Raw genomic sequence first — 26,145 nt, forward strand, 5'->3', positions numbered from 1 at the left:
CTATCGATCCTCACATCCAGCACTGAGCTTTCTGCGGCTGTACTCTACTGAGACTCCTCATCTTCCCATCCCCCAAGTCTCCTCATCAACTCTTCCTTGCAGGGATCTGTGCAGACTCCTCCTCATCAACTCTTCCTCTCAGGGATCTGTGCATCCCTCTACAATGTCTCAGCTGCCCTGCTTGCCTGAAACCCAAGGATTGCCGACTCCCTGGGTTTGGGTTCCTCTCATTCTGTCTGGACTGTTTGAAGATCCCCAGAGTCCACAGTCCTTACTGGGGGTCTGATTTCCCCACTTATTCTTTTGGTGTGTGACTCCTTCTCCGGGTGCCATGAAATCTCCACCCAAGCTTCCTTTGCCCTGGTAAGGGAGTTGCTCAGGTGAAAGCCGAGAAAGAACTAAAATCTGACGGTGATGTGCGCTAATGGAACGCACATGAACTCTAGAAATGATGGGATAGGCGACCTCTGGTGACCGGGAGTTCACAGTCTGGTCTGTTCCAATCAAGAGCACAAACATTCCCGCTAAGAGCAGACATTCACTTCCTTCCTTCCCAGTGCTTCTGTCCATGAACATGGATAGGAAAAACAGATTGACTGTACATTTAATTGCTGTTGTTTCCCGCTGCTTCTCCCTAAGAGAAAGACCAAAGTCTCTGTTTCTGCTGGGAACTGGGTCCTTTAAAGGACTGTGTTCCAGAAACAGGGCCTCTTGTCCTCCTCTCTGTTTGCCAAGCCGGCTGTCCTCTTGAGCTTCTAGCGGTTTGTCAGTGTCCGCCTCCCACACTGCCATGGGAAGACTGGGATTGCACATGTTGGCTGCCATACCCAGCTCTACGTGGGCTCAGGGAATCCAAACCCAGGTCCTTAGGCTTCTAGCCACGGAGTCATTTCCCTACCCAGAAGCAGCCTTTGGCCCAAATGCACATCTCGTTCCAGTTTCGTATATGAGCAGAGCACAGGGCTAGCCTTCCTCGGTTTCTTGTATGTACCTGGATCCCTGGGACCTTAAGGGCACATGGCTCAACAGCAGGAGAGGAGGACGGTGTAGCAAACATTTTTTCATTCCTTCCTCCTCTCTGTGCATCCTCAGCTGCCAGGATCTTGAAGCAGAGATTTCCATCCTCCAGGAGCAAATCTGTCACCTGCAGTTCGTGATTCACTCCCAGCATCAGAACCTGCGCAACATCATCCAGGAGGTCAGGGTAACAAGGGCCTTTCGCAGGTAGATGGCAGGTTTACCGTGCCAAGATCACACCTGGGCAGTTTGGCAAGCTGAGTTCCGAGACTCGCCTTCCCCCCCCACATAGCCTTTCAGTTTCTCAGGCAACCTGGCTCCGCGGCTTCTCTTGCCTATAATGTCAACACCTGTCGGGTTCCAGAAGAGAGTTTGAGAAACTATGCTTAGCTGCTTTTTAGATATTTTAGGGATTTTTTGTACAAGCATAAAGGGATTTTTGTACAAGCATAAAGGTTCTAAGTCAGATGTTGCTCACTGTTAAATGGAAAACTTTGTACATTAGGAGGTTCAAACCTTTCTTAAGTAATCAGGTCTGGGTTGCCTGTGATACTTATTTTCAGGATTGTGGAATGGCTACGCCTGGCATACGTTAGCTAAATGTCCTAACACTGAGCCGTTAGCAACAGCCCTATTTTACACTGAATTTGAGATAATGTAAAATTAATTGATTAATTGACCAAGGTAGTTTGGGAATTGCTATACAGCCCAGGTTGACCTTGAGTTTGGAATCCTCCTGCCTCAGCATCCCGGATAGCTGGGGTTCCAGCTACAACTAGATGTGACCATTACATCTTTATACCTTCATAAGCAGTGTCTCTAGGGATATTTTAAAGCAGGAACTAGCCTGCACACTGCTCCGCAGCTAGTTCTGCAGAACAAGGCTCATGTTATTCACTGCAGCCTTTCCTCACCTAGGCTCCCGTTGGGTTTTCTGTAGGTAGGTTTCTCCCGTAGATGAAAACGAAGGGGATCATCATTTGGTAGTGGCCCCCCTGGGTGGCCTGCTGGCTCTGCCCATACTGCGGGATTGTCTTTTTATTTGATGAACGTTGTCTGGCCACATAAAGCTGCATGATTCTTGATTTGTGTAACTGAATTCCCCGTGGTCTGACAAGATTTCCCAATTGTTCTTCCTGATTCTTAGATGGAAGGATTAAAAAGTACTTTAAAGGAACAAGATGAAAAAATCGAAAATTTGAAAGAAAAAGTCAACATACTTGAAAGTCAGGTAATAAAGGAATCTGTACTGTATGTTTCCGTGTTGGTACATGCCTGGGTGTGTATATGTGAGTGTGTGCCTGCATGTAAATGATACATCCACCACGTGTGCATACACTTGAGAATGGTTATGTGCCTGTGTGACTTCGAATGTGTCTCTCTGTCACTGCATTGGACTGTGTCTGATTGTCTGTATAAGTACATGTACCCTGATGTGTATGAATATGTCTTCAGTCTGTTTATCAGCATATATGCATCTGTTATGCTTAAGAAAGTATAGCTTACTTTCAATAACAATTACATTGTAACTAACTTATTATTGAACACATGTATTAAATTTTCATTATTAGTTTTAGATACTAAATAAAGGTTAAAAGTTCGGTCACATTTCACCCTGGATACCCACTGTACTGACAAAACAGATGATGATCTTGAACTAGAGGCTTGATCAAGGCTGCCCTTGTGTGAATTTTCTCTAGTCAGACGGTGAGGCTTCTTGCTCCTGGTTCTCACACTTTTTTCTGCTCTGTGACGTCGTCTTCCTTATATTTTTTTTCATTCATATCCACTCTGGCTTCCCAGCCTTACCTCCGAGCTTAACTACATCTCAAAGTCTCTGAAACTATCATGCTTTTGAGTGTTTTCCAAACTCAGTGTAAAATGAGAGGCTTTTCTTGGGCGTTGGTTGGAAAAGTGGTGTGAGTTGGTTTTCCTTCACAGTAGAAGATTCTCCATGACTGGAATGAAGAGCTTCCCACATGGCAGTTATATAAAGAACTGATGTTTTAGAAACTTAAAGTAATTTTGCAGTTGTATTACACTCAACTTTTGCTAGTTTTCACTTAATAGTTCATCATGGATGAGCATTTTAAAATTACATGTTATTGTAAAGACTTGAAAAGTAAAAAAAAAAAACCAGAAGCAGCATATTTTAATTTCCTATGATAAGACATGTTTTTCTTGCAACTCACTCATTCTCTCTCCTGTAAACTTCTTCCTGGCTCTTCATGGTAGATTGCATCTGCTCACAGGAAGGACAGGAAAGCCTCAAAAAGTGGAATCCCTCCAAGGAAGATTCTTGTTGTCCAATGAGTTCATTAGAATCTTTCCTAGATGCTGTGCAATGACTTAGTTGTCTTTGAGGTCCAGCGGTAGAACCCGGAAAGTGTGTCTCTACCCATGTCATCTGCCTTTGTATTCCAGGTGCAGCCAGGGATTGTTGACACTCCAGTTAGTGGGGACATAATCAGACCTGTGCTGCCCCTCTTGGACACATGTGCACTGGCTATAAACTCTTCACAATGAAGTGATAATACCCTTTAGTGTTTTCCCTGGATTCTCTGAATATAGCTGACCCTGGGCAGGTTGTTTCTTGTTTTGCTTTTGTTTTTCATTTATAAACAAGGCTTGGAATCATCTAGTGATTGTCCTTATGGTCTCCAATTTATTTTATTCCGTAGATAGATGTTTTCCTTGTAGGTAGTATACTCCTTCCCTTGAAGCTTTAAAAACCCAGGCCTTATTAATGAACTGGCTTGAATTTACTACACAGCCAAGGACAACCTTGAATTTCTTATATTCCTGCCACCAGTTCTTCCTGAGTGTTGAGACTGTAGGCCTCTCTAAGGTTTATAATCTGCTTGGGGTGGAACTCAAAATTTAGGGCATGCCAGACACACACACACTGCCAGTTCATTTACATTCACTTAATTCATTTATTCAACAAAACATTTTTTAGGTATTTACGTGCTGGAGAGCGCCACTATCGGGTCAGGCTTTCCTTGACTTCGTCTAGTTTATATCTCAGTTGAGAACCTAGCAAAAAAAAAAACCAAATGATCTTCAGGAGTGCTAAGTGCTTCAAGAAATGCTAGGACATTATAGGAAGTGAGGGAGGAACAGGGCAGAGAAGGCATCTCTGAGCAGGAGATGTTTGAGGAGATTCGTGAGTGATGAGCTATGGTGCGGCAGCTCCAAGCTCATTCCCAGTACTTTCTTCTCTGCACAGCTCCTAATCTGGACGAGACATACCAAGAGTGGACCAGAGCTAGCACATAAACGATAAGCCTGCCACTGACTATGAAACTGATCAGCACTGGCTGATTCTGTCACAAAAAGTTTGGTCCCTTTCTAAGAGAATAACACTTCCAAACCTACCAACTTTATAAACTCTGCAGGCCGTGTTCTCTCATCAGCTTCTGCATAATTGTCCAATCACAGGATATTTTTATTCCCATCAAAGTTGTCAGTGTGACACTGAGTTTTCAACTACATCATCATGTGCTGAGTACTGATCGTGGAGACTCTGCTCAGTCACATACTTGGCCTAAGATATGGGACTCATTGTGTGCATACATTAGATTTGTCTCCTAAGAGGGAGACGATGTTTATTTATTATGTTTGTCTTAACGGAAGTATATCTTCTGGATGAGATGTATATGCTTACCTCTTGAGATTACAATGGGGTAGTGTCTAGTGATGGCAGCTCTATCGTCTGTCTTAAAGCTCTTCTCACAGGTCTAATACATACTGGAGACAGTGATGCATTTTCTCAGCCCACTACTTCTCAGAGTTGACAGACCCTTAAAAGGACCTGCCGCGTTTTATCATATTCATCAGTAGGCACATGGGTTCTGACTCCAGGTGTCTGGGGGATGGAGGCTTTATTAAGTCCGCAAGTTCCCAGGTGATGTTGATGACCCAGGCTTATTTGGTAGGAACCACAGTCATGGAATTTTCCCCTTTTTTACTTCACCTGTTTCACTTTGTCTTTAAGGTTCAGGTTCAATCTCTATGTATATGAAAATGTCCTAAATTATTCTGGTCACTCTGATTTACTTTACATCTTTTCTATATTCATCAGTTGCTTATTGTTTTATGACATGTATTAAATGGTTTTTAATTTTATTTCATTTCTGCTATCACTTCAGTGGTAATATGCATCCTACACACTGAAAGAGAAAATTTCAAGATGTCATTATTTTTTCTGCTGTATAGTACTCCATTGTATAAATGTACCCCATTTTCCTAATCCATTAGTTGGTTGAGGGACATTTGTTTTCAGGTTCTGCCTATGACAAATAATGCTGCTATGAACATAGTTGAGCACATGTCCTTGTGTTATGATTGAGCATCCTTTGGGTATAAACCCAAAAGTGGTATTTCTGTGTCTTGAGGGAACTTGTTTCCTAATTTTCTGAATTAGAGAGGGATATAAGTATAAAATGGGAGGAGACAGCTCTCAGTCACATCTCATTCTGAGATTCCTGGAAGCAGGATCACCATTTTGAACTGAGGTCGAGGTAAGAGCCAGTTGGCTGCTTTGCTTTCGAATCTTTGGATTGAGCCCCAATTTATCTCTCTGAATTTTTATTAATTGTGCTTCAGGAATCTGTTATGCAGATGACAAAATTAGATATAAAGAAGCTAAGTAAGCTAAATGGCAGCACATAGATGGTGATTGGCTGTACTGGAAAATATGGCTAGGTAGCATCTCCTCTTACTTGCTGTCATGAGTTGCATTATCTCTCAGAATTATATGATTATATAATACCTGTTTTTACAGGGTTTATAATCAAGTGGTTACTTCAAAAGGATAATTATGTAATCAGTATCATGTGTACCACTAAGATTATTTTCATTTCCCTATGAGAAGGAATCTCGGTAAACTCAAAATAGTTCAGAGGATGAATCTCAGGGTTTAGCCCCTTGGCACATTATGTAATTTTCAAGCTATATTTAATATTGTTTTCTTTGATTCTGATAAAATAAGCACAAAAATTATTCTGTAGGTATTAGGCCAGTGGGGAGTGGAGTGGAAGGATTGAAAATGTAGGCTATATGTGAATTTGTGGTCTGATCTCTGTACCTTTTGCCTTCCAATTTTAGAATAAGGAACTTAAAACCAAGGTGGCAAACTGGACAGAGACTCCTAAGGCACCAGTTTCTAAGGCTGTCTCTACAAGGTAAGGTCCTCTCTTCAGTCCCATCTTCCACCCTAAATCATGTCTGGAAAGGCCTTGAAAGACATCCTCAGAAGTCTATCTCCTAAGTTCCCCTAAACCCATCAGGTTCATGTTGAGGATTAACCACCACATTATCTATTGCTTAAATACTGCTCAGAATTGATCGCTTTATCCACTACTGCCTACTTGAGGTTGGATATATTAACACTTACTAAGTGCATGCATTGTACATCTTTCCCCCCTCTTTTCAGCCTTAAACCAAGCACAAACTTAATTTCAGCACTTTTCTTTACAAATATTACATATCATTTTCCTCCATTCTCCTTCTTCCTCAGCTGCTCTGTCCTTAATGGATGTTTTAATCACTAGTTGTTAGTTCTTACTAAAATTTTCTTGTCAGCTCTCAATCAGATAGATTGTAAATATTCCCAGGAAACAACTGGGTCCTCCTATTTCATTTTACTTTCTGCACTGCTAAGAACATGTAACTTCAGCAACTACCAGCTACAAATGGATGGTTTCAAGCAGTGATGATGACCCAAGGAAGCAATCAAAATGATACTGAAAACCAGACTAATTTCTTTGTGTGTGATGTTTATTGTTGTTGGCTGATTCAGAATTTGAATCTAGGCTCGAACCTCATTTCCATAAACTTTAGGGAATGCTCACTTAAGAGAGAGCATAGCCTGTAATTACACGAATCGTTTAAAAAGTGATTAAAAACTTCCTGTTCTGGCCGCTTTTGAATTCCACTGTCTGGTCCCTGCAGGGAAGAGTCTCATTTTCTTAGACTCTTGGGCACAGGGCCTGAGGTGGAAAATCAGGCTTGCTATGATTAGCATTAGTCTAGGAATTCAGACGGATTCATCTCTCTCTTTAAAACTCCTAGCGACAAAGATGCAGTTTGCTAATGAAGTATATAATTAGGGAGTAGAGATGAAGCCGCTTTGAATCAAGTCCTCTCAGATCTCCAGGTGCTGAATCCTCAAGCTTGTTGGTCACTAGCATTGCAACTTCTGAAAAGAAAGAAATTAAGTCCTAGAGGCACTCAAAGAGGACTCGGCTCTCCTGGTAAAGGGAGGATGCTCAGTGTTCTGGTCCCTGCCTTGTATAACTGTTTAAAGAGTTTTCTTTTTTTCTATGGCTTAGACAAAGTCAATGAAGAGAAATCTCCTAACTGAAATGTTGAAACTGGACATTTTGTGTCTTTTAAGAATAGAAATTACAGTGTTAAGGGCATAAAGTCTGATCTTCATTTTCAAAATAGAGTTGGCTAGCTGCTTAAGAATGGAATTGCAGTATGGTTTGGTAAGTTAAACCTGGATTTTCCAATATACAATGGAATTCTAATTTGAGGGAGATAACATTTACAATTTGTCTGGACAAATTAATTGTATTTCTTCCAAGACCTATTATATTCTATATCTCACTTAATACACTCAAGATTTTTTAACCCCTGAGTCATTAAAGCATAGAGATGTCCCTTGTGCTGAATACAAGAGTGATCCATTTGAGATAAGGTTTCATATTGCAATACAAAACACATGCATATATATATATAAGCACATGCATGTATAATTTTAAATACTAGACTCACACAATAAGGAAGAAGGTTCAGGCTCCACAGAGCTGCAACATACTTCAGGAACAGATAGCTGAGTTTTCTCCTTCTCGATTTACTCTGTTGCATAGTTCCACTGAGTGGAAAGGCTCTAACTCTGCTTCCTCTTACTCCTCATTCCTGCCCCATCCAACCTAGCTGAAATTGCCGATGATAATGCCTTCCCAATTTGATTTCACTATCTCCCACGGGGTATCCATTACAATAGATACATTAATGGCTCTCTCTCTGAGATCATATTTCGCAGTATGGTGACAGTTGATGTAGGGGTAATGATGGTATAATCATTGTCTTATTAGACTATGCCTTGTTCCACTCTGGTAATGTATATTGTCTTTTCTGCAGTGAACTGAAGTCTGAAGGGGCCTCTCCGTATCTGATGTTGGTCAGGCTACGGAAGTGAACAGGCTGGATGAAGCTCCGCTAGAGAAGGACTCTGTAAATCTTATTTATTCCTTGAAATGCAGTTTCAGCTCTGAAGTTAAAATGACACCATGCCAGTGTTTATGTAAATATAACTTATTATACATCAATAAGGTTACAGGAAGGTGATATTCCAGGCAATTCAACAGATGTCTAATGGAGAGAAGAAACCTTCCCCGCAAAAATATTAACTTAAAAGGACAAGAAATCAGGTGCTTTTCTATGATGGAAGATGAATTCTGCTCTACACTTAACACATTAAAATAAAATCTGAATCCATACCCTCAGATTTTTTACTAAAGGGATTTGAGCTTTGATAGTGGGTTTACAAGTCTAAGTAAAAGGATGTGTATAAATGTGTATGCATGAATGATATGTTTACTTAGTCTTTAGATAAAAATAATCTTACTATGGCACAGTCTCATCTCTGGACCCATTATTAGTGGAAGATTTATCACTACTGATTTATGAGAAGAGGATGGAGTGGATTCTTCTGGGCTCGTCTGACAGCCAATGGTGGCCCCTGAATTTCAGAATCATGGTGGCCTGGTTGTCTTGTACTGTCTTAGAAGGTCATTGTTCTTCAGAGGTTCTATTGCTAGAGGAAAACTCCACACATAAAAATGCAACTGGTGCATTTTGCTTAGTTACTTATTTTCTTCTTGATATCAATGTTATCTGAAATTATTAGGCAGAGGGATAGAACACAGTGCTAAAGAATACAGTCCAGTGGAATAATGGCTGCTGTCTACAGCCAGGGAAATCATAATTCATGAGTTGCAATGTTATAGTGTACTCAGATTCTGATACATTCTTCTGAGTGCTATGAGTTAAAACAAACTTGTAATTGTAGAAATACTGATGTTGAGGAGAGCAGACAATGCTTAAGTTGAGTGAAGAGAGAGACTGGGTCACTGTCTGAGTTAGGGTTAACATTTCTGTAATGAAACACCATGACCAAAACAACTGGGGGAGGAAAGGGTTTATTCAGGTTACACTTCCACATTGCTGTTCATCACTGAAGGAAGTCAGGACGGGAACTCTAACAGGGCAGGAATGTGAGGGCAGGAGCTCATGTACAGACCATGGAGGGGTGCTGCTTACTGGCTTGCTCCTCATGGCTTCCTCAGCCTGCTTTTTCCTCAGACCACCCACAATGTGCTGGTCCCTCCTGCATTCGTCACTAATTGAGAAAATGCCTTACAGCCAGATCTTATGGAGGCATGTTCTTAATTGAGGCTCCCTTTGCATTGATGATTCTAGCTTGTATCAAGCTGACATAATACTAGCCAGTATAGTCACTTGAAAGGACACTTTCCCTTAGGCCTTTGGTTACCCTCTCAGGAAAGATGCTTCCAGTCTGTCCATGTGCCATATGAAATATAAGTATTATGCTTTAAGTATTTAAAGGCTTGTACGGTGAGGTAAAGTGATGTATTTATAAATCCATCCAGGTACTGCAGTTCTTGAAATGCTGCAAAAGTTTTTATTTTTAATTCTTCTTTCGTACAATATGTTGAAGTTTCCCCTCCTTCCTCGCCTTCCAGTCCCTCTCCCAACCCTTCTTTCCCCTAGATCCACCCTTTCCCTTCAGAAAAGAGTCTCCCAGATATATAAATCAAACATGGCATATCAAATTTATAATAAGAGTAAGCACATCCCCTCATGTTAAAGCTAGATGAAGCAGCCCAGTCAGAGGAAAAGAGTCCCAAGAGCAGAATAAAGAGTAAGAGCCAGCCCCTGCTCCCACTGTTAAGAGTCCCTCAAGAACCCCAAGCTATACTGTAGGAGCTATGAGACTGGCTCCAGCCCCTACCCAGGGTCCCACAGGTGGAATTCTTCTCAGGGGTGAAAGGGGTGTCAAAGATTTCTATAGTACTTTACACCGACAGCCTAATGCCCTTCATTTTAAGTGCTCTTTATTCTGTGGCGCTGCAGGTTTCCAACTATATACACTTACCATCAGCAATTCTCCAGCCCTTGCCAGGCGCAAGGCTGGAATCGTTCAAGGTCAAGAAACACATAAAAGTTTTACACAAAGCATTTACTGTCAGCCATACTGTATGGCTCAAGGTGGGGGTAGTTGAAGTCTCCAGGAACTTCTTAAAGAGAAAGGAGGTTAATTAAGGGAGGGAAAGGCTAAATTATTTGGGAAATCTACGAAGGGAATGTGTGTGCTTTCTCTGTTATCTTAAATGTAACTGGGTAAACGAGCTAGAGATTATAATCAGGGAAAACCAGCAGCAAGGCAAGAACCATCTTTTTCCTCAGTGTGCAGCTATTCTCAAGCTAGCAGAGGGAGTAGAGGGTGACTAGGCAACAAAGGTAAATAAACAAAGGAAGTGTGTGGTGTTTGGTGTTAGCACTTTCGCCAGATGTTAGCTGACTGAAAGGAGCCCTTTTGGCTCTAAGGATTACATTCTATACTATCTCTGAGGGTAAAATACAAGCAATAAACTTTTTGCTTCAACAGATCAAGGTAAAACTACAAGGAGTTAAGGATTTGCTTTAAGGTTAATGAGAGGTTAGCTTTGGGTAGTACCTCCCTATCTGCTGGCAGAGTGAATCCAGGGCGCTCTTCTTCTCTCTCTGAGAGCTAAGGCTCAACAGCTACAGTCATGCTGTAATTCTTGTCCTTGGGCATCTGTGAATGTTTCAATAAAGGTCTCTTTGCCTGGACTTTAACACTGGCCAACTGTCTGCCAAGGAAGATAATTTCAAGAGGGCAGACTTCTGTTTGTACAAAGACCTGGTTGAGAGAGCAAGGGCATTGCCTGTGATAACTTTCTTGCTAGAATTATGTACTCTGGGGGTAGTCATCCAAATAAATGTCTCTTTTCCTAAAAAAATATCTGATAGGGTGGCGGTGTGGCTCAGTGTAAGTGCGTGCCTTAAATGCTTGGTGCCTTGGGATCCATCTCCAGAACCATGAAAAGCGTACATTCTAAGGACAGGGAAGGAAATAATGTCAGAGAAGTCTGATGGATTGTAAAGAAAATATAAAGCTGCCTACAGGGACAAGCAGTTGCTAGGATGGCTTTACCCCTTTTAGATGTGGTGATAAGCAATATTATACATGGATGGTTTAAACAGGGCAGTCGTTTAAAATAGGAATGCTTCTCTTTAAATGTATATTTAAGTAAAAACAGGAAGAACAGAAAGTAAGGGGAGCAGATACTACTATTGGACCAGAAAATGGTTCTGCTTGATGCTCAGGCAGGCCCACTAGTCAGCAAGGAGTGAAAGTCTGGGTGTCCATAGCCTAGGGACCAAACAGCAAGATCTATCATCTTCATACACAAATCCCCTTCCACACTTAAAATTCTTTGATGTAAACCCTTTTATCTAATTCCTTTAAATTCAGTGTTGGGAAAGCTAAAGATTTTTAGGAGTCTTTATGGTCCCCCTTTTCTTTCAGTTTTTTCTGGAAAGGGTCCTGGGGGGCAAACTATGCCTAAATGGCTCCTTTATGTTGTCTTGTTTTATACTGCTCCAATGGCTTCATGATACCCTTCTCTAGGAAGAGGAGGAAAAACGGCCTCGGTTTCTGGGTGGGAGTAGGGCGGTATGTATCTGTGTCCAGTGCATTGAACAACAGGCCTCTTTATCGCTCTGTCTGGTTGGCTTCCCATGCTGAGTGCAGGCATTATGGAGTTCCTCTCATGAATCAAACACACCGAGGAGGTCTGCTGCAACTTTACAGTTGTTTCTGGTTTTGTTTTTTTGTTTTGTTTTGTTTTGTTTTGTTTTGCTTTGTTGTGTTGTGTTGTCTTTGGACACTTAGTATAAAAGAATCCCTCATCTGTTAGAGATTTAAGAAACTGGTGCAAAGCAAAGATGATTGCAGAAATGCGATTAGCATAAGAAAACCCCTCCAGGAAGCAGACTGGCTCAGTGACATCATAATCAGTGTGTCGCACTGGCCTCTAAGCCTCCGTGGGTGGTGCTTTTGTGCATCTCCAACAGAATAGCAATGCCCATGTTCTTCTTTTGGTTAATTTTTCTGCAGAAGCAGTAACATATAAAGTAATTTTTTTCCTTAGACTGGAGAACTGAATAATACAACTTATCACGAATACAGTTTAAACACAACGGTCTTTTAATTACAGACAACAAATGTTGGAATTCTCTGGTTTATCTCTCGCTATGGCACATGCTATCTCTTAAAAAAAATTCCATAAAACATTTAGAAAGCAAGACCTTCGAGATTTGTATTGACTGATCTAGGATGAGGTCAGAAGGTCTGCCTGTACCCAACGCAATGCTGGGCAGTAAAGTCAAACTAGCGAGGCCAAGAATTTCCGAACTTGTACAGGGAGCCTTGCTGATCTTTAAATTAAAAGCTCATCATTATCTTGGCAAAGCCTCTCTAAGCAGCATATGGAAAGAGACTGGCTCTGGGAACAGGGCAGCTTTGGCAAATGAGCTTTGAAGCTGGGTGGCTGTGGTTTAGAATGGTCCTTGAACTGCCAGTTTTCTAGCAAGTCTGTGACCAAAGCGGAGCATTTTGTTACGGGTAAGGAACAAGGAAGTGTTTATGGACTACAGAACACCTCAACTTGTGAACTCATTTTAATGACTGCATCAGTAAAAACCATTAGAGAATTTTAATTGGAAAGCTCAGCTTTTAAATAATGAATAAGGACATTTAGAGACATGAATAAAAGTCACTGGGATGAATTCAAGAAACATTTACCCTCCTCCAAATGGATTCCATTTTTAATGTTGCAAACGCTTCATGCTGGTGTCTGTATCTTGCCTTCCACTCTGCATGCATCCGACATCGGCGCACACACAAAGTTGATTTGAATACACAGAAAACTTGATAAAAACATGTTTTTACTTGAAAAGTGTGCAGGAACAGTCACTGCATACAATTCTCAACAATACTACTCAAACCCAGACATCACAAATTCGTGGGCGGCTATGATTTCTGAAACCACTGGAACTTTGATACAACAAATAATGACCTAACAGTGTTTGTCAGGAACCACTGCCTGGATTGGAAAATCCACACTCAAAGTCTTCAGTTACACTAAAAGCATTAGACAAAACTGAGATCTGTATAGAAAGCAGACAAAACAAACATGCTCAGGTTAAAGAGACGGATAATATTACTGGAACGGAAATTGCCGAGATACCATGAAACACTTTACTTCAGTGTTGTCATAAAAACCTACTTTTAGCATATAAAGTAAAGCAGGATAATTTATTTTTCTTAAGTTCAAATACAAGAATCCTTTAGACATAAAATTTTATTTGTACATGGGGTTTTTAACCAACTTGTAATATCCTATGTTGAATCTAACTGGTCTCCTTGAAAGTATTACAAGATGACACATTAATTGAAACAGAGCTCCCATTTTTTTCAACAGTAAGATACAGTCTACATTTTCAATCAAATATAGTAACCTCAAGGTGACTGACAATCCATTTAGCAGCCTACTACAATTATTGTGATGGTTCTGCTGTTCATCTTAAAATGACAAGTGGCCCAAGTTAGGAGCAAATTTATTATTCTTAGTTTATGATAATGGTGTCTGTTTATGAAAGGGAACAGTTTCTCCCATACATTTTTGTTGAACCTAACTTGAACCCTATGAGTTACTCAATGTTTGTTAAGCTCTGTATGAGAGAAACCACATGGTCCTGAAGCTGTCTTTTCTGGCCATTTTATTTACTACCACAGACTCTCCATCAAAGAACATATGGGCACGAGTCACATGGAACAAAATGATAACCATATATGAATGAGTCCCTTCCTATATATAGCATTTGGCATGTGGACAACAGTTGCTGGTTAATTGGGGAGCCAATCAGTGAAGGCCAGATGCACTGGCTCCTGTAGGATTTACCAAGGATCTTGAATGACTAAGTTGGCCAAAAGGCACTAGACACAATGTAGATGAACTCTTAGAAAGGAATACAGGCAGAGAAGCAAATTTAAGCCAAAAGCATTCCTGAAAAATTGACGTCCTTTTAAGTAGTTCTACCCTTTTGGTACTAATGTTTTGCCTTAGTTTTTTCTCATTATTTTTTCTTAACGATATTTTCATATATGAAATTACAAAGCATCTCAGTCGTAAACTGTTGGTTTAAAGAAAGTGGCAATAACATATCTTTAAATATTACTGCTTGAAAATGAAAACATTAATTATGAAGAATCTCAGACTTACATGTAGTAAATAAAATATTGCTAAGTATCCTAAATATTTGGTAGTCTTTCATTTAGCTTAGCTTAGGTCTAAGTGCACAAACTCCACTAAGTGGATAAAAAGAAAAAATCTTCACAGATATAGTTTTAAAATGTTAAAACTTTTTTTTTCTCTACCTAAGTGAACCCATGGCCGTCTTCATGATATCCTATATTGAAGTACCTGAACAAACTAGCTTATCACTCTTAATTTTCTTTCATAGTTCTCCATCAATAATGTCATTGTGCTTGGACCCACTCAAGACTTCAATGTCAATATTTTTCTTTTATAAAATCTTCTTTATACCTGACAGTGTTTGTCATTTCTATACTATAAGACAGGCAGCTTTATGCATTGAGATAACTCTCAATTACTACCAAATACTCATTATCGGGTCTCAGATCTCTGGTCACCTGAGAAATGACCTCACATCACTGTGGTCAAATATCAGGAAGAAAATATTATACAGTGAATTCTTAGGCAACCACAGTGAGTTTCTTGGCATCTTAGAAATGGTAAAGCTTTCTATAAAATATTTGGATTTACAATGCCACTTTCAGTGCTGCAACGCTTGGTTAGCAGAAAATAAAAACCAGGTTTTCTATCACTTTGGCTAAACTTAGCTCCTCCTTCTTCTCCCTGAGCCTCTGTTGCCTGAAGACCAAACCAAAGTCCCAGACATACCTACTCAGATACCATACCTCTGATCTTACATATCCCAGACCTTTAAGGAGTTACTACATATCTTAGTAAGCCAGATACTTAGAATGCTAGTTCTTTATAGGTTGAGTGTTGGAACATAACTCTAAAATCCTCCATGGATGACAATTTGTGCTCATTTGGGGTGTGATACACAGCAAGGAAGGCATATTTTTTCTTTCTAGAGAGATAGGAAGTATAGAAGAGTAAACGGTCTCCTTCATAAGTGCTCTGGTTGTTCACTTTGTCTATGCATCAATGCACAGAGTTGCCTCAGATGCTAATGAGAAGATGCGCCAGTCCCATAACATCCATCGAATCCCAGCAGACTCACTCCAGAGCTTTCAATGTTTGGAATGAGGCTGTTATTACAGAACTTTAATGTTGTCATGCTGTTATTTATGGTCAAGCTCTCTCTCTCTCATTCCTTTCTTCCTTTCTTCCTTTCTTCCTTCCTTCCTTCTTTCTTTCTTTCTTTCTTTCTTTCTTTCTTTCTTTCTTTCTTTCTTTCTTTCCTTGATACAAAAGACAACACCATATTGATTTAAGCTCTTAACCATTCACCTTATCTGTACAGGTTGGCAAGTAATCTCTGTACAGTAGAACAAAATCACCTACTGATGCATAGAATGTCCCATCTGGTTAAAAGTTGACATATAATTACTTTAGAAACTGCTAGCTTTTGTGGAGTTTTTTTTTTGTAGTAAATTGATAGCAAATTGTCTAAAGTAGTAAATTATGAATTTTGAAAGTATTACAGAGAGATCCAAGTTCATCTCCCAACTCATAGTACTTTCTCCTCCTAGTAACAACTTGTTAGGATAATCAAACCGATAGTATGTTCTCTTCACTATTTTGCATATTTTTCAAAAGCCCATTCTTGTGTTAGATTAAAAATGGCATTATAAAAATCTATGGTTGCTCTCAAGAAATGTCTAATCGGGGACAGGTTAGGAGGAGGGAGTAATAATCTCCAGATTCCAACAATTTTCTTTCATTCTTTGCTGACAGTATCAGCTTGCTTTCCACCATATTATTGTCTCTGTGAGGCCTTTTGGAGACCTAAGATTAAAGAAACGGAGTTATGTGGTTGGAGACGAAACTGGTCGCAGAGGTATTTGAGGCACTGAGTTTGGGCAACGTAAACATCAGCCAGTGTAAACAGTCTAGACTTCGGCTCTGTATCAGAAAGAACCATGTGCACTGTATACCTCGCAAAACACAATATGGTTCACCGAAAGCATTTGGGAGGTAATTAGGAGGAGGAAACAGCTGAACGAACATGTAGTGAGATTAAAAAAAAAATACGGACTTCTCTAAAGCAGAATATTCACGGCACCAGGTCGATTTGAAGTTATAGAATGAAATTATTGAATTAGCAACTGGAAATCATAGGAGAAGGAATTTCTAACAATAGTCAAACAGATTTCAAGGTCAGACATCAAACTTTACAGACAGAAGTATTTCTAGACTAAGGGTTTTTAAGTAGACTATTTTCATTGTTGGCAGTTTGAAATGTCAGCCCTCTTGAGTTTATTACCCAATACTTGTCACTCTTACAGGCACATTTCCATATTTATAGGTACCATTACCCTCTGCTTCATGCTCCAGTTATCCATGATGCTCTTATAGCAAGTCCTGGAGAGTACTCATCCTGGCAATGATGGGCTCTTGCTAATCTGGGAATTAGCAAATCAATCGTGTAACTAGAACATAGCCAGAAACCATCCAATGGGAAGATGAAATTCCTTCACCATTATATGACTCAGTCGTTCCCTGGTATGGAAATACTGGCACAATCTGAATCAAAATCAGAAATAGATATATTGACATCAAGACATTCATCAGATTTCGCCACAGCTGTGGGCATTTCTTTCCACTTTATGCTGCAAACGTAGCTTTCTCCCTTCGTGGCACAGACGTTGAGATTGAGAAGAAAATCCCAGACAGTGGGAATGGAAGGGACTACTAACCTAGAATCACTCAAAGAGGTTGGAGGTGTTGGGCTGTTGGCACTGAGAACTCACTAAGGGTGAATCCCGTACAAGCTTCCACGTTGCGTTGGTTAGTGGCACAATGCTGGACCTAACTTATCTTTAAAACATTTTATGTCGCCACGTTCTTGGCTCTGTTGGTGTTTCTGAAACTGGACAACAGATGGAAGTAAGCAGGAAGAGTTTTAAGATGGCCCTTGGGCTTTACTTTGCAATGTTTGTAACTTTTTAGAGGAAGGGGGCAAAGTATGCAAACTCTTAAGACTGAAACATGTTTTAAACTATCCTGTCACCAACTGCAAACAAAACCTAGAAACATCGAAGCAATTTGTCTTTGTTATTGGTAAAATTGATTAAAAAATTTAAATACCACTTTGATAGGGTTGGCTTATATATGTCAAATTAACATTAATTAAAACTAACACAATATGAGTTTTCACAATGATAAGAATAAGTCAAAGGTAAATAATTCTGTGGTTAATTCCAAAAAGAAAAGACAGCCTCAAGGAAAAATAAAGCCACGGACTATAGTTTTAGTGAGATGAAACACAGATCCATTCCTGTTATTTTCTAAAGTACATCTCAACCTATAGTTATTTTTCCTCTTGACAACATAAAAACATTATAAAAAAGAATGAGGCATCACCAATTTCTGGTGACTGATGGCATGAAACTTCAGGATGACTCTAGTTACTGGTCCATAATTATTTTGGAGTTATTGATCCATAAACATATATTCATTGCTCTAACTGCTTCAACGTAGGGGTGAGTGTGGTTAAGAGGGAAAATACAACTTAGAATTTCTAGTTGCTTTGAAATGAAGCAAAACTCACAATTAACAACCACTCTTTATTTTCTACCACCAACAATTTTTTTTATTTAGAAACGTTAAAACTAAATCTTAAGTTTTCTTGACTACATTTCTAAGGTATATTCAATAAATATGATTTATTTTTTTCTTGTGACTCCTTATAAGAATTTGATAGAAAAATAGAACTCAAATGTGACCTTGGGCACCATGAGAAGTGGTGCTAAAAGTCTGAATCATTTGAATTGGAGCCTCTGAGGCATTTCCAGTTTCAGCTGGTAATGCCAGCTTCTAATCTGCCTCAGTGAGATTTGGCTAAGTGACTTTCTCAGACTTTTCTCAAAGATCCATTTAATTTTACCTATTCCACTGCCATATTTACATGTTTTATTTTTCTCCAGGGAATGTCTCTTATACTTTTTCATCCATGGTCCTATTCTTGTCTTTCTGTCATTTGTGAAAAATATAAAAACGGCATTATTACACAATTTCCTACGGTAAGTCTAATGTTCACCCACTCACAACCTTACCAGTGCAGCTTACTGGGTAAATGTAGTCTTATTAATAAGCCACATGGAATTCTTTGTTAGGTGTCCAATTTTAGGAATATGCCTTCCCCAGTGCAAATATAGAAGTATGAATCAGACTCCATATAAGTAGCAGCAAACAAAAATCATCTCTTTATATTCTTTTTTTTTAGTTAGACTAGTCCTTTCTCCAGGCTAATAGTAATATGTGCTTAATTTTAAAACTCATAGATACTTCTTCTCATATACACAACTTCTTTACAAAAATACAACCAATCATCCATGATGGTGAGACCACCTTAGGAAATTTTTCACTTTTGTTTGGAAGGGACTCGGGTGGACAGTATGGTTCTTTAAATACTAGTGATTATTCTGGGTTATTAAAATAGATTGGGGCAGGAAGAGAAAGACATGCCATTGCTCGTGGTCTACTCAACAACAACTTTGTGGTTTGCATTACTTCAGGATGTACTACTTGGGCACACTCTTCATCACAGGTTCCTAGCAGTGTCCCTAGCAGGCACATTTCTTTTCCGATGGCTTCTCCCCATCCAGCTTTCCAGAACTTCCACCGTTGACAGTGTCCGGGACCTGTGTCTTCTCTACACATTGCTCCATTCTCTTCATTATTAAGTCCAAAAGGGTTTCCACAGTCTTCTCTACATTCTGTCCTGTTGCTGCGCTTGTTTCAAAGTATGGTATGCTAACATAGAGAAACAAAAAACCAGATTTTTCAAACTGACCTGTAAAATTATATACATGAATCATATATAACATGTTATTTTGAGGTACATATGCATCATAGAGAGACTGACTCTAACTAATTAACAAATGTATCATTTCATAAGGTTATAATGTCTTATTACTATCCAAAGTTCCACATTCTTCAAGAATATTGTTACCATCAATAAATACAGTCACCAGATTGTGACATTGTGAACTTTACTATATTTTTGAATACTGCAGATTGTAATATTCTTATACAAAACATTTTAAAGCAGATTTGGGGTTTATTTTTAAAAAGATTTTATTTTTATTTATTGGTGTATACATATGCATGTATGTACATGTGTGTGCATGTGTGTGTATGTGTGTGTATGTGTGTGTGCATATGCCTAAAGATGCCAGAAGAAGGTGTCAGAACCCCTGAAGCTAGAGTTACAGGTAGTTATAAGCCACCTGACATGGATGCTGAAAACCAAACCGGTTCTCTGAGATAGTGCCAAGTGTTCTTCATGACTAAGCCATCTTTGCAGTCCGACAGATGACGTTAATTAAGGACCAGGAAGTCTGCAACAAGATTTTGTCTCCTAGAAATGACAGGGAAACTATGTCCATGATACCTCAACAATATGGCTACCTAAATAAAAGCTGGGAAATGACAGCGCCATTTGAAATGTCAGTGTGGACAGGAAATTGCAGGGGGGCCCCACCCGTAGATGAAGAGCGATAGTTGATTAAGGACTGTTAAGAGAGAGAGAATTAGTCTTCCCCAGAGATGAGTACCCTAAATGGCTATCCAGTTCCAACAGGTCAGCCCCACTGCCTCTAATATACACACAGACAACACTAAACAAACTCAGCAGGTTGTGTTTATATACAGGGAAATGATGGAATTACGTTTTAAAGTTTTATTCTTTAAGAACAAAGATTTTGGCATAAATTTAAGTTGAGCGTGAGGGTTAACAGAAAGAGAGGTACCTAGGGAAAAGAGAACCACCCAGCCATTGTAGGGGACTTCTCAAGAGGAAGCAGTCTCACACAAGATTTTAATGAGAAATTTTTTTAAATGAGGATATCAGAGGAGATACTAGACACACAAGTGAATGCCATGCAATACACGGCTGGCAAAGAGATCTCAGTGTCAGTTTTTGTTGTCAAGTTGGAAACCTTGTTTGCTTGCTAGTTTGCTGGCTTGTTTTCACTAAATAAACCCTGGTGAGTTCTTTCATGCTGTGCGGGAGACCATTAGAGGAGACAGTCAGCAAGCTGAAGCCAAGGGATCCTCGCTGCTTTAACACAGTGAAGAAAACAAAACCAGGAGGAGAAATGCCTAAACCAGCGGGCGGCAGCACCAAGACCACTTCATGGTCTGCAACACTGCTACCATTTTACTTCCCTCTGGCCAATCACCTAGAAATTGGTTTCAAAATGCCACATACATTGAATATAATACTCATAGGAATGTAAGCTGCTTTTATTTGGAATTAACAGCATCAAGAAGATCAAAACTTCAATGATCCAAATGAGCTCTTTCTGGCCGATGATACAACCGCTTAAAGATTAATAGTCACTGACAGATTCATTCCACCTGCAAGTACGTGGGTGCTTTTGTCTGAGTTTGTTTCCAGCTGCCAGCCAAGCCTACTTAGGAAGACGGCTGCATCAGATACTGTTCCTGTCTCACCTAAGGAACTGTTAAGTGAGAGGCAGTAAGCTCCATAGTTTACAATTATAAGCCTTGATCTAGATTCCTTGGACTAAATTTAAGCTGTGCTCCTTAGCAGCTACTTAGTCTTCTACCCAGTGCTTAATCATTCTATGACTCTGCTCTTATACAAAAGGTGGCGACTCTGGTATCACCTAGACGTGGCTATGAGGAGCACAATGAGCCAACGTCTAGCAACAATCGCAGATGCATGATAAAGACTCAATACGTGTTAGATGTTCTTATTAATACGACTTCTGGAAGATGTGTATGTGTGTGTCTCTGTGTGTGTGTGTCTGTGTGTGTGTGTGTGTCTATGTGTGTGTGTCTGTGTGTGTGTGTGTCTAGGCTTGCTCGCTTGTGAGTGTAGTCATTGATTTATCTAGACTGGGTGGCTAATGAACTTCATCTCTTCTCCCAGCACTGGGATTGCAGCCCATTCCACCATAGCCAACTATTATATGGGTGCTAAGGATTCAAACTGAGGTCCCCACTCTGCCTAGTGAGCCATCTCCCCTGCCTGGGAAGTCTTTTTTAATCCCCTGCTCTTTCTGATCCAAGGGGATTCCTTCAGCTGTCTATATCACGACTCTGTCCCCCCCCCCCCCCCCCCCCCCCCCCCCCCCCGTGTACGAGGTCAGATGGTTCCCAGTGAAACTGACTTACCCATATTTTTCAGCCAGCTCCCGGGCTTGCCGTTCGTTGACTTCCCTTTGGTCTGGTAGATCTGCCTTGTTGCCGATTAATACTATATCTGGGTTTTCACAGTAAGCATTTGCTTGTAGTTGGCCTTGGTTAAAAGAAAAAAAAAAAAGCAAATGAAAGCAGTGATTTAGTCACGAGCAAATGAGGTCAAAGTACTGCTCCTACTCCAGATTCCTAACCCAGCTGCTCCTCGCTGATCAGCTCAGTCATCTCTCCTCACAGTTTCTCTATCTATAAAACGGAACCGATGACTCACAAGTTTCAGATAGTGATGCTGAATGGAACACAGGAAACACCTGAACCAATACCTAAACATGCTCACCTATACCTGGGAGCTTACCCCTCTGACCCAAGTGGCTTCCTGTCATTGGTTCCTCAGATGCAAATATCAGGCTGGATCTAAACCTTTCACTTGCAGATGCTAGAACATGTTTTTCATGTGCGTTCATTTAATCCATTAGATGGTGGCTCTGGTCCCCTCTCCTGACATCAAAGTGATGATCTATGGAATGAACAGGTCTTGAAAAACCGAAAATTCATGCAAAAACAAATTTAAGATAAAATCTATTTTTTCTCTTTCTTGAGGCAAACACATGTGTGTGTGTGTGTGTGAGAGAGAGAGAGACAGAGACAGAGAAAGACAGAGAGAGAGAGACAGAGAGAGAGAGAATAGGAGATAGAGAAAACAAACAAAGGAAAAAATGAAAGCATGAAGTGGGAAGAAGAGAAGGAAAGGAGGAAGTGAGGGAAGGAAATGGTGGGAAAGAGAGACCACCTGTCTCTTCCACCTCATTAAGGTCTGCTATATGTCATGTACCCAGGACAGGAAGAGGTGGGAAACCCAGGACAGGAAATGGTGGGAAAGAGAGACCACCTGTATCTTCCACCTCATTAAGGTCTGCCATATGTCATGTACCCAGGACAGGAAGAGGTGGGAAAGAGAGACCACCTGTCTCTTCCACCTCATTAAGGTCTACTATATGTCATGTACCCAGGACAGGAAGAGGCACATAAAGATTTATCCTGCAGTATCAATGATCTGAGTGTTAGAAACTCAGAGGTTATTAGACATGCCAATTAATTATCTTAAATCCCAACAATATCTTCCGGGAGACTTGAGGGAGAGGACCATCTGCCTTGAAAAATGACAAACAAACCATTCTCCGAAAGAATCTAATAATCTTATTAGTTCCTTGTCTCAACAGAATCTAATCATAGTACCAGAATTTGGATAAGGACATACAACATTCAAAAGAAATAAAGACAGATCCTAGGGTAAACAGTAATTTGGAGAGGCAATTAAGAAAGTCAGGCTTTGTTGATATTTTCCCTATTGGCTGCAACTGGTTACTGAATTCACATTCAAAACACATACAAAAACTTTACCTATTGCTATGTTTAGTGCATCATTAATTTTACCTAGCTGTATTTGCTGCATTATTAATTGTGTATAATGTGTTTGTAAGTAGAAATGTACCAATATAGACAGACGGATGTAGCAAGAGTCTGAACATACACTGTGTGCAAGGGAAGGTGCAGAGTGTTACACTGGAACCAATAGGTGAAGCCTACTCTTTCTCAGTGCATGTATTCTGTGCTAGAAATAATAAAAGACACAAAAACCTGTAAAGACGCTGGGTGGTAGCAGCGTCCAAATGAACTACACTATGTTGAGAGAACACAGAGTGATGACGAGCACTGCATTAGATAAAGTGGAAGCTCAGGAAAGGTCTCAGAAGAGAGAAATGAAGTCTCTGCAAATCGGGGGCAGGAAGGAAGTATTACAGGGATGTCAACTTACAGAAGAGAACTCCAGGCCGATGGGACAGGAAGGGTGAGTATCTTTAGGAGGAAGTGGGTTTTGGTTCTCTGAGTGTGGCTGAGGGTCAGCAATTAGAGACTCAGGAAGAAGGAACAGTCAGGATTCACAGTTTTTATGGAGGTAGCTGAAGGGCTTTGATTTTTATTCCAAGCTTAATATAAAGTCATAGGCTCTGAGGGCTTCTGAGAAAGGAGCTAGGGACTGAGGCTGAATATTTCTCTATTTGAATTGTCTTCATGTTTGAACAACTTATTTATTGATTTTTGCATATGTTCATATGTATGTACATATATACATATGGGGGTGTATATATACATATAAGCATATATATACTCATATGGGTATATAGATGTATATGCACCAATATATGCTTTCCTTTAGAGATCAAAATTCAATGGCATTCTATTTTTCAGGTGTCATTTGTCTACTTGTTTCTTGAGATACCTTTGAGATCTTGTGAATCTAGTGGCTGTCCAGGGAGCCCTGAAGAAACTCCCATCTCCACATCTCTAGCGCTGGGAGTAGAACTGTATACTACCACTATTGCCACCTTTGCACATGTCTGGGGATTGAACAGAGGTCCTCATGCATGCACAGCAAGCATTTCACTGATTGAGCATCCTACTCATTTCCCTTCAAAAACATTTCATTCAAGTAAAACCTTGTGAGAGCTGTGTGGTCCCTGCACCATGCCTTGTCAACATGGCCACCTATTCCTTGAAGCATTACAAGTTTGGCTTGCACTTTCACCCTTGAACTTCTCTGAGTGCTAGCGTCGCCTCCCAGGAAACACTGTAAATGTTCTCTCTGTCTTGCCTCTTCAAATTTAACACCATGCATGCTATCTTTTACCTTGTAAAAATTCTCGAGACTTACTGGGAAAATGTAATTAATGTCTGCTTCACTACAATACTGAAAACTTTAGGGCTGCCTCTAAGGAAAGTGTCCAAGGAAAACAGAATTCCAACCCATGTTGCTTATTGACACAACACCCCTCTGAAGGTGACACAGGGCATACTCTGCTCATCTTCTCAGAGTTAATCCGTGACTGCGCTCCCACAAGGCAGACAAGCAAATAGAGTTGCAAAGTCCCAAACCAGCCATCCATGAGTAGCACTAAGCCCACTTACTCATCCAGTTCCTGACATTCAGAAAGCTCTGTTGACTGGTGAGGTCAAACATTAGCAGGAAGCCCATGGCATCTCTGAAAAAGGCAGTGGTGAGACTCCGGAACCTGCCAACAAAGCACAGTGACCGGGTCTCAGTTTACAAACTCACACTCGCAAGACCAATAACAGTTTCTCAGACATACATGCTGTCTCCATGGCAACCCCTTTCCTTACTCCATGGACATGTGAGACTAGGCCAGAAGATGGCTTTAGGGCAGGGAGAGGGCATCTCCTTGCAGATTGTTTTTTAAGATCCCTTTCAGGTTCTGTGGGGCCATGGCACTGTTAGAGAATTCTATTTGGTCACTAACTTGCCACTGTGGCCTCTTGGAATCTTTTTCTCTTTTGACTGATGGCCTCCTCTGGGTTACAATTAAAATCTTAGCCCATTTATAGTGGACTTTAACTTAGACTTTTCTGATGTGGGATGTCCTTATGTATATGTGTTGCTTTTATTAGTTGATGAAAAAGCTGTTTTAGTCAGTGACTTAGCAGAGTAAAGCTAGGTGGGAAATCTATACAGAGTTTAGATAGATAGATAGATAGATAGATAGATAGATAGATAGATAGATAGATAGATAGATAGATAGATAGATAGGAAAAGAGTAGGTGAAGTTGAAAAGATAGCATGTAGTTGCCGTAGGAGAAAGATGTCAGAACATTATCGGTAAACCACAACCTCATGGAGATACATAGATTAGTATAAATGGGTTAATTTAAGATGCAAGAGCTATCTAGGAATATGCCCGAGCCATTGGCCAAACAGTGTTATAATTAGTATAGTTTCTGTGTGATTATGTGGGACCAGATGGGACAGAAATTGCCATCTACAAATGATGCCCAAACGTTTGGCAAGAATTTCCACATAAAGCCTGAGAAAGCTTAAATATAAGGATTCTAGACAGATAAGAACAGAGTCATGTGTAGTTTCTTGGTAACCATCTTATTTCTCCAGTGGGCTCTGTTTGTTAGAGGCAAGCCAAGGCACAGCTCCTTTAAGAAAGGCTCTCTGGCTCAGCTTTAGCTGAAAAACAAACAAACAAACAAACAAAAAAAAAAAACCTTGCAACTCTTTAAAGAGGCCTTGCCACCAAACACTTAAATGGTGTTAATGAGTAGTCAAAGGCATACTTCTTGGTAGTGGTAATGACCTTGAAAATCCATAGAGTTGTGGCAATAGACATGGCTCCTACCAGTACCTCCACCATGAAGCTAGACTCTCAGAAAGCTAAGGAATGTGGTGAAGTCAACTGCCAAAGTTGCAGATTTAATCCTAGTCATGTTGCTTAGCAGATTTGACTCATGTGTTCAGAAAAAGATAGAGATATAAAGATAGATTCAGGCAAAAAAAAAAACCCCAAATAAACAAACCTCTAAATGTTTTACAGTGTGTTTAAAAATATAAGTAGGCTTGAGAGAGAAAAGAAAAAGAATAGGAAAAGTTCTTTAAAAAAGAAATAGGTGGAACACACTTTTAATCCCAGGACTTGGGAGGCAGAGGCAGGCAGATCTCTGTGAGTTCAAGGACAACCTGATATACAGAGTGAGTTCC

General features: G+C 40.1%; 2 protein-coding genes across 3 annotated transcripts in view; one reads left to right on the top strand and one right to left on the bottom strand.

The window, feature by feature from the left end:
* The window catches only part of Ccdc68 (coiled-coil domain containing 68), a 35,055-nt gene extending 26,466 nt beyond the window's left edge, over window positions 1–8,589 (top strand). Inside the window, exons 8-11 of the mRNA XM_013349483.2 lie at window positions 1,093–1,198; window positions 2,165–2,248; window positions 6,127–6,203; window positions 8,170–8,589. Coding sequence (XP_013204937.1) covers window positions 1,093–1,198; window positions 2,165–2,248; window positions 6,127–6,203; window positions 8,170–8,227 — 325 coding nt within the window. The 3' untranslated portion in view covers window positions 8,228–8,589. The remainder of the gene's footprint in view (window positions 1–1,092; window positions 1,199–2,164; window positions 2,249–6,126; window positions 6,204–8,169) is intronic.
* A 4,484-nt stretch (window positions 8,590–13,073) lies between these two features.
* Rab27b (RAB27B, member RAS oncogene family) overlaps window positions 13,074–26,145 on the bottom strand; it is a 147,301-nt gene continuing 134,229 nt past the window's right edge. For both annotated transcript variants that reach the window (XM_005356243.2, XM_026783487.1), the window contains 3 exons: window positions 24,555–24,658; window positions 21,564–21,687; window positions 13,074–19,172 (listed from right to left, as the gene is read on the bottom strand). In XM_005356243.2, coding sequence (XP_005356300.1) covers window positions 18,983–19,172; window positions 21,564–21,687; window positions 24,555–24,658 — 418 coding nt within the window. In that variant the 3' untranslated portion in view covers window positions 13,074–18,982. The remainder of the gene's footprint in view (window positions 19,173–21,563; window positions 21,688–24,554; window positions 24,659–26,145) is intronic.

The sequence above is a fragment of the Microtus ochrogaster genome, chromosome 18 (genome assembly GCF_000317375.1).
Source record: "Microtus ochrogaster isolate Prairie Vole_2 chromosome 18, MicOch1.0, whole genome shotgun sequence".
In the NCBI taxonomy this organism is placed as follows: Eukaryota; Metazoa; Chordata; class Mammalia; order Rodentia; family Cricetidae; genus Microtus; species Microtus ochrogaster.